The sequence below is a fragment of the Chlorocebus sabaeus genome, chromosome 9, assembly GCF_047675955.1.
Source record: "Chlorocebus sabaeus isolate Y175 chromosome 9, mChlSab1.0.hap1, whole genome shotgun sequence".
Lineage (NCBI taxonomy): Eukaryota > Metazoa > Chordata > Mammalia > Primates > Cercopithecidae > Chlorocebus > Chlorocebus sabaeus.
The window spans coordinates 109,395,139-109,408,744 of record NC_132912.1 but is presented as its reverse complement, the minus strand read 5'-3'; the positions used below and the strand labels follow the sequence as shown (position 1 = coordinate 109,408,744).

Below are 13,606 nucleotides of genomic sequence, written 5' to 3'. Positions count from 1 at the left end.
AAGGCACTAAAGGGGATGCAACTATGGAACCATGGACAAACATGGGGTCCTTGCCCCCTGAGACGCTTATTCTGCTTAGAGAAGGAGGACAGTGACATCCTAAACTCCCTTGTCTACATTTCTGTAACAGAGTTCACAGGCCATTAGGAAGAGTATAAAACCAGCTACCGTCCATGCCAGTGAAGGGACTCAGCATGTAAGTGTCCTCAGGTGAATACAATTAGTAAAAGTGGTCCCAGGTTCCAGCTTCCACTACTGTGAGCATAGCAGTGCAGTGAGCATTCAGTATATGACACTTAGTCATATTTCTATTCCCCCATTTTTTAAAGACATTTCTCTACTGTAACAGCCCCAAAAAGGAATTATTACCCACACTTTGTAGATGAGGCAACTGAGGTTTAGAGAGGTTAAGTCATTTGCCTAAACTCTCACATCTAATAGAGGATGAAGCTGCAAAATGGAAATTAAGGACCTGAGTCCAATGTCTGGGCTTTTGTGCATTTGACAAAGCTTCCTAAGGTTTCTCAGAGAATAACAGGGTGGTTGTGGTTTATCCCTCCCTGAGCAAATGTCACTGGCAATTAGAGAAGACACCTTCTTTTAGGCACATCTCCCCCTCCTTGTTCTACTTTTTTTTTTTTTTTTTTTTTTAATGAGATGTAGTCTCGCTCTGTCACCCAGGCTGAAGTGCAGTGGCTCAATCTCGTCTCACTGCTACCTCCGCCTTCCAAGTTCAAGTGCTTCTCCCACCTCAGCCTCCCGAGTAGCTGGGATTACAGGCGCTTGCCACCATGCCTATTTTTTTTTTTTTTTTTTTTTGTATTTTTAGTAGAGATGGGGTTTCACCATATTGGCCAGGTTGGTCTTGAACTCCTGACCTCAAGTGATCCACCTGCCCCAGCCTCCCAAAGTGTTGGGATTACAGGTGTGAGCCACCATGCCCGGCCGCTTATTCTACTTTCATGAGTGAGCAGAGGAATGGGATAGCCGCTCATGGGGCAGCTTGAGCTTATTGTGCAAACGCAGAAAATGAGAAGTGAGTTATCTACTCCCAGGGTATATTGTTAGCTCAGAATGAAAATCAATTTAGGTTTGCTGAACATTCTTTCCTGCTCCCAACACATGGTGCCACAGGACACAAAAAGATGATGAAATAAAGGCATTCAGATAACCCCTGCTCAGAAAACAGATTTTACATCCAGCCTCTTGCAAGGAGCTGGTCTTCCCCGTCTTCATTACCTTTGTTAATATTTAGTTAGCACTTAAAATATTCTGGGTACTCTTTTCAGTGCTTTGCATTATTTTAACACATTTAATCCTCCAGATAAGCTTATGATGTTGAACCTGTGATTATTCCCATTCTGTAGGTGAAGAAATGAAACTTAGAGATATTAGGTTACTCATCCAAGGTCATGCACTTAAAGATGAGCTTCTGGAGTCAAACCATCAAGGCCTGAATCTTGATTTTGTGGTTTCCTAACCACTCCACTCTAGGGCCATCCTTTGCCTTATTCCAAGGAGAAACAGGGATAGATGGAATACTAGGGTAAAGAAGGGGTATCTTCATGTGCCTCTGGACAATGCCACCCACCTCTGTCTCTATGGCTCTCAGCATCTGTGACGTGATCGGTGCTTACACATTATCACCAGCAGAAGCCACAACTACCGGACTATAACCCTAAAAGGAATAGGCCTTTCTGCCCTGAGCCTTCTGTCTCTAGGGTAACAACTGGTTTTTGTCCTCTGCTGTCCAAGAAGGATGACTTATGCTCTTTAATCAACCCACTGCCCATCTCTTCTCATCTGCAGCATTCTAGGGACTTGCGTCCCCATAGGTCCTCCCCCAGGTGACTTATCAGCCAAGCATTAGCTCAGCAATGTCCAGCCTTCTAGGCTGATTTCTCTTCACACTTATTACCTAGAGATCAGACGCCGTGTACCTCCACCTTTCTACCAGCTGTCCATTAGGCTAGAAATTACTGCTCATCAATATTTCTAGCCTGCTGTGCAGCATAATCAGGAATATGCAGAATAAACAGATTGACTCAATATCCCTCAGGGCAGGGTTATATCAGCAGTGGTGCTGGTATTAATACCTTCTAGTTTCCAAGGCTCCCTACTTACCTGATCCCAAGAGGCAGCTGATGCAGAGCTTGGTTCCTAGCAATTTACACTGACTTTGAGATCAGTAATTGCACTTGACCACTTTCTTCAGTCCCAAGGGACCACATTGCCAAGTGTACACTAATAAACCCTATAAGAGGTACAACTGAGAGTCAGCTAATTTGCAGTTTTCTTCCTATTCATTATGAAACAAAATTTGGTATTAAATTGTTTGCCTTTTTTTCATCAAAATGACTTTTGCTACTGACACTTCACAATGAAATCTTTAATTGAATGTCATTATAAACATTTTTGTGTACAATGAAGATTGTTCAGGCACAATCTCTAAGTTTACAGTCTAGTAAGGCCGTAAAACAGTATGGGGTTTGCTATATATCATAGGAGCTGTTGTCAGTGTCTGGAGAAGGGAGGTACAGAGCACTGGGTCCCAACACAGGCTTCACAGTCAGACCAGGCTTCAAAAGTATCAACAGTCACTTCCTAGATGGCCTTGAGCCACTGTCTAATCTTCCTACAGCCACCATCTTTCCTGGAGTGGAAATGGAGATGCACTACCCATACCTCTGTTCAGGGAGACACTTACTGTCTTTTCTGGAAGAGCTATGGGCAGTCTTCACCAGCCTGGTTCCAAGTCATGTCACTTCGTGGGGTGATTCATGTCTGATGACAGGCTGGTGCAGTTATATAAAGTCCTGGACATCTCAGCCCAATTTAAGACAACTCTGAAGGGCCATTCTGTCTCCCCTTGGGATCTCTTGAGGTTGTCATGGGCCTACGTGGCAGCTCAATTTTTCCCTTATCCATGTTCGTTTCCTTCTGTTTGCTCCCATAGGTGTTGTTCCCAAGAGCGCTTCTTAATAAATATCCTGCATTCTAAACTCAGGGTCAGCTTCCTGAGGACCCCAGCATGTGATATGTCCTCACTGCAAAGTGAGGTATAATCATATTTGCTTCAAAGGGTTGTTGGAGGTTGCATAAAATAATATTATAAGTTACTTATAATAATAACGTTGTTGGAGGTCGCATAAAATAATATAAGTTACTTAGCACAATATACCCAGGAAGTACCTGGCATTGTGCTAAGTAACTTACAACATTAGGTGAGGACCTAATACCTGGAATTTCTTGCTACTTCAAAAAAAATGCAACACAGTGGAGTTCAAAAACTAAGAATCACCTAATTGGGAAATAATGAAATAAATAAGCTTTAAGATGACTCATGAAGGATAAGTAGCAAAGGCAGAGAAAAGACATTCTGGTGGAGATAACATGCACAGAAACATTTGCAGGAAAAGGCTGAAATATTGAGAAATTGTACATCATCCCATTTGGCAAGAGCATAAGAGTTGTGGCTAATTAGTTTGGAAAGGAAGCGTGGGACCATATTGCAGAAGGCCTTGAATATGTCCTTAATCCTGTTGGCAATGGGAATTCTTGCAAGCATTTTGGACAAGGGAACATGATCTGAATTGGACTGTTGAAGAGAGAAGCTAGGATTATAGCTATTGATTCTAGAAGCATCTAGAGAGAGAATTCAGGGGAAACCCTGGGGTATAAGCTCAAGAGAGAGAACAGTGAGCTAGGATAAACAAGAAGTCCTTGAGTGATATCTGTAATTTTAACAGAAGAATCAGTGTGGCCAAGTGGAGGACTCAGAGTGCTTCAGGTAACAGGGTTGGTCATCAGGTCTGATGCTGCAGAAAAGTCAACAGGGCCCTCCTGAGGGTTGTGATATGAGGGTGTCCTCTTAGGTGGTTAGGATGTGATTGGGTCTAATTAAAGAGTAACTTCAGTGGGATAATGAAGGAGGAAGCTAGGTTAGAAAGGACTAAGGCATGAGGGACAGATGATAAAGTTAAGGTCTTTTCACTGGCGTGGTCCCCACCTTGGAGGTGCTGTCTAGGAAGAAGAGCTAACATTTGAATCCCCAGGCTCTACCATAAATGCTTCATGTGTAACTCATTTAATCCTCAAAATCACCCATGCACAAGGCAAGTACTGCAACTGTCCTATCTTCTATTTAAAGGAATGTAGGCATAGAGAACATGAGCAATGAGCTTAAGGTCTCATGGTGTTGAAGCTGAGATTAAATCATAGACAGCCTGACTCTGGAGCCTGGACCTATAGCCCAGTGCTGCCTCTCACATCCTCTGCCTAATACACCCAGACCTCTGCTTTCAGGCCCCTTATTGTGTCTTCTGCCTACCCCTGATCCCTCCACCAAATACTTGGTCCCTTCTCAGCTTTCTTGTCTGCAGCACTAATATGAGCCCCTGTGTCTGTCCCTTAGGCCACAGGGGTTCCAGGTCAACACATCCTGGTGGCGGTGCTTCCCGGCTTACCCACCACTGCTGAACTCTTTGTCCTACCCTATCAGGATCCAGCGGGAGAAAACAAAAGGTCAGCTGATGACCTGGAGCAGGTGAGTCCCTTGAAAAAGGAGGCGTTTTCAGCTTCTCTCTGCAGTCAAAGTCATACCCACTGCCAGTCTGAGGGGTCTCTGGAGAACTGGGGCTTAAGAGTGAGGGCACCAACTGTTTGTGGAGTCTTCAACTTTCTGAGCCTCCGTTTCTGACCCATAAACTGGTGATCCTAACTACAGCTTCACCAAAAGCACATGCAAGAGCGTTCATGGTAGGTGTATTAGTCTGTTTTCACGCTGCTAATAAAGACATACCCAAGACTGGGTAATTTATAAAGGAGGTTTAATTGACTTACAGTTCAGCATAGCTAGGGAGGCCTCAGGAAACTTACAATCATGGCAGAAGGGGAAACAAACCTGTCCTTCTTCACATGGTGGCAGCAAGGAGAAGTGTAGAGTGAAGCAGGGAAAGCCCCATATAAAACCATCAGATCTCGCGAGAACTCACTATCACAAGAACAACATGGAGGTAACTGCCCCCATGATTCAGTTACCTCCCACTGGGTCCTTCCCATAACAAGTGGGGATTATGGGAACTGCAGATCAAGATGAGATTTGGGTGAGAGCACAGCCAAACCATATCAGCAGGGAATGGCTAAATTATTTATAGTGTGGAATACTCTGTGGAGTTTACAATGAAGTAGATTAATCTATGTGTACTGACACAAAAAATTGTCCGTGATATCAAGTGGAAAAAAAAAGCAAGTCACTAAACAGTATCTTACTTGTCGCAAGAGTGCTGTGAGAATCAAATGACATGATATGTATATCTTTTTTAACAGCTACAACTTTTATACAAATAACGAATCCTTTTATGATCTAATTTGGGTTTGTAATGAATAACATTGGCCCCAGAGCAGCTCTACTGCCCTGTGGGGTTCACCTCCTCCTCATCTCCACTACCTTCTGGGAGCATTTGAGAGAGTGTGTGTGTGTGTGTGTGTGTGTGTGTGTGTGTGTGTGTGTGTGATTCTCTTTTTCTCTTTTCCCCTTTAGTCTTCTTTTTTCTTCCCTTTCCTCCTTTTAACTTTAAAACACTCTCCCATCTCTGTAGTGGGGATTATTATGTTGTTGTTATTCTTCTTTGTCCATTCAATTAAAATGATCAGTCTTGGTCTAGTTGCCCTTTTAGAAACCAAATGATTTCGATTTCTCAGTTCTTCCAGGTAAATAGATTAAAAATAAGATTCTTCTCAGCTCCTCAGTAAATATTGGCTGTTTCCCTTCCAGTACTTGGAGATTTTCTGTTTACTAAACCCATACTCTAGCCCCATGATCTCTAGTCTTCCAGGATGACTTGAGAACCTTCTGTAATAGTCTTGTTAGAAACAACCCCAAATTATGGCATGGCCCACCTCCTAGCACACACCCTCTTTTCAGCTGCCACTTTCTAACTTGGCAGAAGGTTCACCTGCATAATTTTCTCTGTGTGCAAGTAATGAAGAGCAGAGCTCTCACAGAAAGCCCTGTTGAACCCCATTTCCTAGTGAAGTGGAGTTGAAGGGTGGACAGCTGGTAACCCCTCAGATTTGCATCTAACCTCACTCCCTACCTCAGCTTCCCATCATACTCTACAAATTAATTATCTGCACTGCATTTTGGTGGGAGAAAGAATAGATTAGTTCTTATCACAGCATTGTTAAGAACCTAGAGGGAAAGCAGATCCCTATCCAAAGCCTTTAGATAGGAATATTTGCAGTTGTACCTCCTCTAAATCTTACTGGTTTTTCATGAAATCCAGATTTTAATCTTTTCAAGTATGGAAGAGGGTACAGATTTAGAGTCACCTTTTTTCCTAGTTACCACATTGTCTGTGCACTTTTATTTCTCACACTTTCCATATTTTCTTCTAAAAGTGTTATATTTTCTACTTCATCCTTTGAGGGGAAGTTTGGAAAGAAGAGGGGTCCATTCTGTGAAACTCCTTATATTTATGTACGGATGTGTCTTGCTTTGACTATCTGCTTTCTCTAAACTTCTTGTTTTCCTTCATTCTCCATCTCTTCTGCGTGTTTCCTGCAAAAGCATTCTTAGAGAGCTGAATGTGGCCCTCAAGGCAGCCTGTATCAGTCATCGGTGAACCATGTCATCAGAGATCTGAAACCAACTATCTTGCTTGAAGGCTGTGTGACTTAGAATTGGCACACATGTAGAGGAGTCTATCTATTTTGTTAGAACACAGGTTTACATAAATATCAACCATTTTCTAGTTTTGCCTCTGATATTTATTATGTCCATTTTACAGATGAGGAAGGTGAGGACAAGAGAAGTAGAAAAATTGAGCCAAAGTCACACTTATCTCATGGGGTGTCTGAGAGGATTAAAGAAATGATATAGCAAAGTACTTGGCCTTATAAATGTTCACTGGCAGTATAGAGATAATGGTTACATTCATGCTCATTATATGATAAGAGGAGATGTGGAAAATGAAAAAAAAAAGTTTAGGCATATTAAATAGACTGGTATAGTCAAGGGCATGTATTGGAAGAGAGGATGGTGGAAATAAGAGAAAACAGATTAATGAATGCAATTACTGAAAATGGAGAAAAATAAGGACAATAAGGAAAGAATGTATCTGAATGACATGAGCTCATGCGAGTTATGCAGATTTATAGCATGAAAAGAAAGTAAAGTACCAAGCTAGAGACTGTAAATTTGTTCAAGGAAATTGCCAGTGTATCAGCCTATTCCAGGACTCAAAGCAAAGTAGACACAGTGGCTTTACAAATGCCAAACATAGCACATTAGAAATTAGTGTCTTAGTTGTAGAGGACATTATTACCCTGATGGAAAAATGCACATGAAATGAACTTATTAAACCAAGGCACATGTCTAGACCCTGTGAGTCAGGGGCGTCTCCTGGAGACCCGTAGTTTTCAGTCCAGGAGGGGTCCTTTCATTGTCTGCTCTGACTTAGTCACTTAACTTTATGGGTAAAAAAGGGAGTTTTTGAATTCATTTAATTGAGAAGTCCAGAGATACAGTTGAGACAGATGAATTCAGAACCACTCAAAAGTGTCACCAAATTACTTCCCTCTCTTCCTCTGCCTCCATCTGTTTTCCTGGCTACCATATGGGAAGTTGACCTGAGAATGAAACCAACACATAGGAAAGCAAGAATGGCCACAGGCATCCCCAACGTCTATTTATCAGTTTATCAACCCCAAAGACAGTACCTCTCATCTGATTGCAACAGTGAGAGCTCCAGGTTCACAATTTGCACTGGTCTGACCTGTTTAAAGTGGGCATCTCTTAGCTAGTCCCTGCAGTCATGGGGATAATGTGCTGTCAGTGACAACTCAGATGTTTTATACCCTCCCTGAACCAAATGGACCAGGACTAGACAAGGACATGGATTCCTCAAAGAACAATGTGGGGAAGGGAGAGGGAATGCTGGGAGGCAAATGCAACTGACTTCCGGTGTCATAAATTATACAGAAATTTAAGACAAATGCAGCCGGGCGCGGTGGCTCAAGCCTGTAATCCCAGCACTTTGGGAGGCCGAGGCGGGCGGATCACGAGGTCAGGAGATCGAGACCATCCTGGCTAACACGGTGAAACCCCGTCTCTACTAAAAAATACAAAAAACTAGCCGGGTGAGGTGGCGGGCGCCTGTAGTCCCAGCTATTCGGGAGGCTGAGGCAGGAGAATGACGGGAACCTGGGAAGCGGAGCTTGCAGTGAGCTGAGATCCGGCCACTGCACTCCAGCCTGGGCGACAGAGCGAGACTCCGTCTCAAAAAAAAAAAAAAAAAAAAAAAAAAAAGACAAATGCAAAGCAAACCCAAACAACAGAAATGAACCCCCTGCTTTGAAGGCTGTCCTCTAAATCTCAGCTGAAACTTGAGACGGGCTGTCCTTATGCCCTCATTTCACGCCTTGGCCCCTTTCTTGTAAAGGTGCAGTGCAGATCCCCCTGCAGTGAAAGAACTGGGATCCTAGGCAGATGTGTCCTAAAGAATAGGAGGGCAGGGCCCCAGCAAAGGACTCGCAGTCCTCCTTCCTTAGCTTCTTCTGAGAGCCTTCCTGGGGAGCAGCAATGCAGGCTTGGATCGAGCTATCTTGTCTGTGAAATAAATGGAAAATTCTTCACAGTGAGAAGTACTTGACTCTGTTATCAGGATGAGGTGGGCTGGGTTAATCAAGTGACCTCTGTCTGGGAGGGTTCCACCAGCTTTTATTTAGGATCTCTGGAGTGAGTGAGAAAAGGCTTTCATGCCCTGAGCTGGGGGTCTCATCAAGGGTAGCGCATGCTGCTGTCCTGAGGCCAGCTGCTCAGATGTGGAGCAAGCCCTGCCCCTCAAGCACCCCATTTCCTTGCTCCCCTCGGCGTCCTCAGGGGTGAACAAAGTTGTTTCTGTCTCTCCTGTAGGGAGGAAAGACCACCATGCTCTATCGCAATTGTTTGTGATGCTCTGCTGGGGAGATAAGGAGCCTAGGTGTGTTGTCTTTCAGGATCCTTAAAGGACTTTAGAACATCTAAAAAGAACAAAAAAGATGTGGAAAAAATGTCCACCACAAATATATATATATATTTCTTCCTTGGCTGTTTTTGTTACTCTACACAGTTGGCAGATGCAGAACCTGAAACCTAAGGAAGAAAGGAAAGACAGATTTGAACAGGGAACAGGGTGACAGCTTTTAAGAAATTAGAAATGTATTATGAAATGGAACTAATAATATCTATTTTCTGCATATCCACACATTTTGCTTATCAGTCTAGATCTTTTTAACATGGGGAGTCGAATTATAAAAGTACTCTGGAATTTACAAGGAAGGTCACTGAAGTAGGAGAGCTATAACCAAAAGTGGAGCAGGTAAGAGGTGGACCAGAGCCAATGTGTCAGGAGGAGGTAGAGAGAAGCTTAAAGTGGGCGATGGGAAATCCAAAGGAAACACGTATCTATGACTGATTTGTTTCTTCATGCACCATTATCCAGGAGACCTCTTAGGCACTTTAATCAGGCTAAATTTGTGTGTGTGTGTGTGTGTGTGTGTGTGTGTTATGAAGAAATGAAACTGAGCTACTGTTAATTAGAGCTTAGTATTTAGCTCCAATGCAAAAAATGTATGAATTGGGAAAGATCTTCCTCTGTTTAACACAAAAGGAATATTCCTCAACTGCTACTTGAAGAGACTTTAATAGTGTGATGGAATCAAGATTGACCAACTGAGTCAGCTCCCAGGTCATCCCAGGCAATACCCTCTCTAAACATGGCACCAGAATGCTATTATGTTCAGTAAGATTTGCATTCCTCCTACCACCTTAAGAATAAATATTAGTATTTTGATCCAGTGTCGCTCTGCCATTAATAAATTTGTCTAAGCACATTTGCATCTGTATTTTTACCTTGTACCACTTATTTGGGTTACATGTCCTATGAATTTATAAACTACTCTACTGTCCTTAAAACTTTTATTTTTTCATGTTTCAAGAATTGCCACTTTGCTTCTGATCATCTGACAGTGTTTCTCCCTCTTGGTTTCATTGTAAATTGTTTAGGCATTGAATATGTTCTTTGTTTTTGTTTTTGTTTTTGTTTTTGAGACACAGTCTCGCTCTGTCGCCCAGGCTGGAGTGCGGTAGTGCGATCTCCGCTCACTGCAAGCTCCGCCTCCCGGGTTTATGCCATTCTCCTGCCTCAGCCTCCCGAGTAGCTGGGACTACAGGCGCCCGCCATAGCGCCCAGCTAGTTTTTGTATTTTTTAGTAGAGACGGGGTTTCACCATGTTAGCCAGGATGGTCTTGATCTCCTGACCTCGTGATCCGCCCGTCTCGGCCTCCTAAAGTGCTGGGATTACAGGCGTGAGCCACCGTGCCCGGCCGAATATGTTCTTTGTGTGTTAATCATCACTGTGTGGCTAAATATTTCCAGCCCACTGCTTTTGGGGTACATGATGGGGCTGAGTCTCTTCTGCTAGGGCAGAGCCTCAGGACTGGGGGAGCAGAAGTGATATGTGCCACTTCCAAGCTAAAGTGTTCAAATGCACGTTGTAGAATTTTGCTAGCTCCTTTTCCCTCTTGTGCTGTATGTAGTGAATGGAAATATTTGCGATGGCCACTCCACCAGCCAGTGTCCCTGTGTGACTACAGTGAGCCCAACACCACTGCGTAGCTGCCATGAATGCAATGTGTGAGCAAAAAATTGTCCTTTCTTGATTGAAGGCCCTGACCACAGCCATATCTAGTTGATTCTGAGTGTTGCATTCAATCTTCATCTTTTGTGAAGAAGACAATGTGGAACATCGGTGTTTTCCCTGTGGCAGGTCCCTCCCAAGACATCCTTTTGATGGTAGCTTTCGTAAAATTCAAATTGAGCCTCCACCTTCCTTTTAAGTGGTCCTCTAAATGAAATGTAGGTTGCACTTGAATAATAGGCATATTTCACCAAATAGGCAGATACCAAGAATAATGTGTTATTTCTATGGTGGTGATTGTTCAGCTGATGTGGAATAGAAAATGGACTGTGCTGGAAAGCAGCAGAGGAGGGATGACTGTGTACAGGATAAATGAAATTTGTTAAGACAACATGCTTTTCACCAGACAGAAAAAGAAAAAGAAATAAATTCAATTTGCTTTAGCAGGTTCAGTCTCCCTCCTAGAAATCACACGGTATTTCACTTGAGTCTGTATCAGGCAAGTGTTTTTCTTCTCATTTAGGCTGTTGCCATACTTTTCAGTAGAATGCAGTTTATTCTACTCCTTTCCATAGCCGAAGACTCTCTCAAACGTTACCCAATTATGCAACTGGTGAACAGAAAGTGGCCCCTCTGAGGATGGTGTTAGGAAATTCCCACTCCTGTAGCCCATATTGGTCACTGGATATTGGAACTGATGTTTTAACTTCGGGTGCTTCACAGATGAATGAGAGAAGGCAGCATAATTAATAAAAGTGCTGTATTTTCTCATCTTGTAAACTTATCTTGCCAGACTTCTCTCCAAGAGAAGTCTGTCAGCTTGTTCAAGGAAAATATTTTTAATGGAGATACTTTAGGATTAGGAGTCAAACAAAGCTAAAGTCTAGTCTCAACTCTTCAAATATTAACTGAATAAACTTTGGTATTTCCTTTAAGCTCCATGTTCCTTTCCATGAAGATGCCAGCACTGATACCTCAGATGTGCTCTGCTAGAAAAGCTAGTAAGAAATAAGCAACTTTACCAAAATAGTGTTCACAGCATATATAATACACTTTAGAATATACGTAACAACTTGTAATCGTTTGAAAAAACACAGGATAAACACTTGTACAAGTGGTGTGGAAAACATAATATTGTCAAAATCTGTCAACAGTTTCATACTCATTTATTTCAGTAGAAAAGCACATGGTTCTAATTGAGATTATTCTTGTATGCAATGTAAATTTCATTTAGTTTTGTTTCTTATGCAAATTTTTTCTCACAAAGCATGTGTTCATTGTTAAATGTCCTTTGATGCAAGTTAAATATATGAAATGTACTGTCTGTTACCAGATAATTTTTAAATTTAAATTTCCTTCTTAAAATTTCGTAAGTGATACAGATAGAGCCAATGAAACAATATTATAAACCAAAACAAAGCCAAGTAGTTAATTATTTTCACAAGGGTCTTTCCTGGAGATTATAAATAAAAATATATTTTGATAAACTCCATTTTCTGGTTTAGCTATTTGTATCTCTCACTTGAAGAGAAAACATTCTCAGTGATAAGAAACAAATATTGCAGCCAGGTGCAGTGGCTCACACCTGTAATCTCAGCACTTTGGGAGGCCGAGGTGGGCAGATCAGGATCACATGAGGTCAGGAGTTAGAGACCAGCCTGGCCAACATGGTGAAACACCACCTCTACTAAAAATACAAAAAAAAAAAAAAAAAAAATGTAGCTGAGCATGGTGGCAAGCACCCATAATCCCAGCTACTCAGGAGGCTGAGGCAGGAGAATCACTTGAACCCAGGAGGCAGAGGTTGCAGTGAGCTGAGATCGTGCCATTGCACTCCAGCCTGGGCTACAACAGCGAGACTCCGACTTCATCTCAAAAAAAAAAAAAAAGAAAGAAAAGAAATATGGCTCTGCACCTGGTTGAAAGTAGAGAGTCTTTCTCCCACTTCCCTTTAGTCCATATGATAGATTTGGCAAAACAGTCTAATTCCTTAATTACTTTTGACAGGTCTTTCATATTTGAATAAAAAATATTTTTCTGCAATTCTGTATCTGTGTGTGTGCATGTATGTGTGTGTATTTCATAGCTAAAATCTTTGCGATAGACCTCTAAAAATTCCACTGTCTGATTCCGATAAAGACTCTGCCAATTAAAAGATAAGAACACAGAGGAAAACCATTCTATGCAATCTGTGTTAGAAATCCACTTCTCCACTTCTCCTTCTCCTTCTGCTTCTGCTTCTCCTTCCCTCTCTCCTTCCCCCTCCCACTCCCCCTCCTTCTCCTCCCCTTCCTCCTCCTTCTCATCCTCCTCCCCTCCTCTTTTTTTTTTTTGAGTCAGAGTTTTACTCTGTCTCCCAGGCTGGAGTGCAGTGGCATGATCTTGGCTCACTGCAACGTCTGCCTCCTGGGTTCAAGTGATTTTCCGGCCTTAGCCTCCCGAGTAACTGGGAGTACAGGTGTGCACCACCATGCCTGGCTAATTTTTTGTAGTTTTAGTAGAGACGGGGTTTCACCATGTTGCCCATGCTGGTCTCGAACTCCTGAACTCAAGTGATCCACACACCTCAGCCTCCCAAAGTGAGCCACTGTGCCCGGCCAGAAATCCACTTCTGTATACCTGGATCGTTCTGGATGATTCCCAGCACCCAAGAAAGGAAGTAGCCTAATATACACAATAAAGTTGTTTTTGTTTTCCGCATAGTTTTATCACAATCTTGTTTTTCTGCATTGTTTGCTAAATTATAGCATTTGAAAGGCTATGCTCAACGACTGGGCAGTGATGGTCATCCTCTGTTCCTGTTGTTCAGGAGAGAAGTTTATCTGTGCGGCAGTTCAGTTCTATCACCAATCAGGGGCTTCTGCAGATGACTCTCTGCTTCCAAACTAAGCCATCAGGCCCTGCTTAACAAATAAGGGAATTA

At 42.5% G+C, this 13,606-nt stretch overlaps 1 protein-coding gene across 4 annotated transcripts in view; it reads left to right on the top strand.

Moving 5' to 3' along the window:
* The window catches only part of SORCS1 (sortilin related VPS10 domain containing receptor 1), a 588,551-nt gene that overhangs the window by 549,910 nt on the left and 25,035 nt on the right, over positions 1-13,606 (top strand). For all 4 annotated transcript variants that reach the window (XM_038009546.2, XM_073019317.1, XM_007964053.3 and 1 more), the window contains exon 23: positions 4,415-4,546. In XM_038009546.2, coding sequence (XP_037865474.1) covers positions 4,415-4,546 — 132 coding nt within the window. The remainder of the gene's footprint in view (positions 1-4,414; positions 4,547-13,606) is intronic.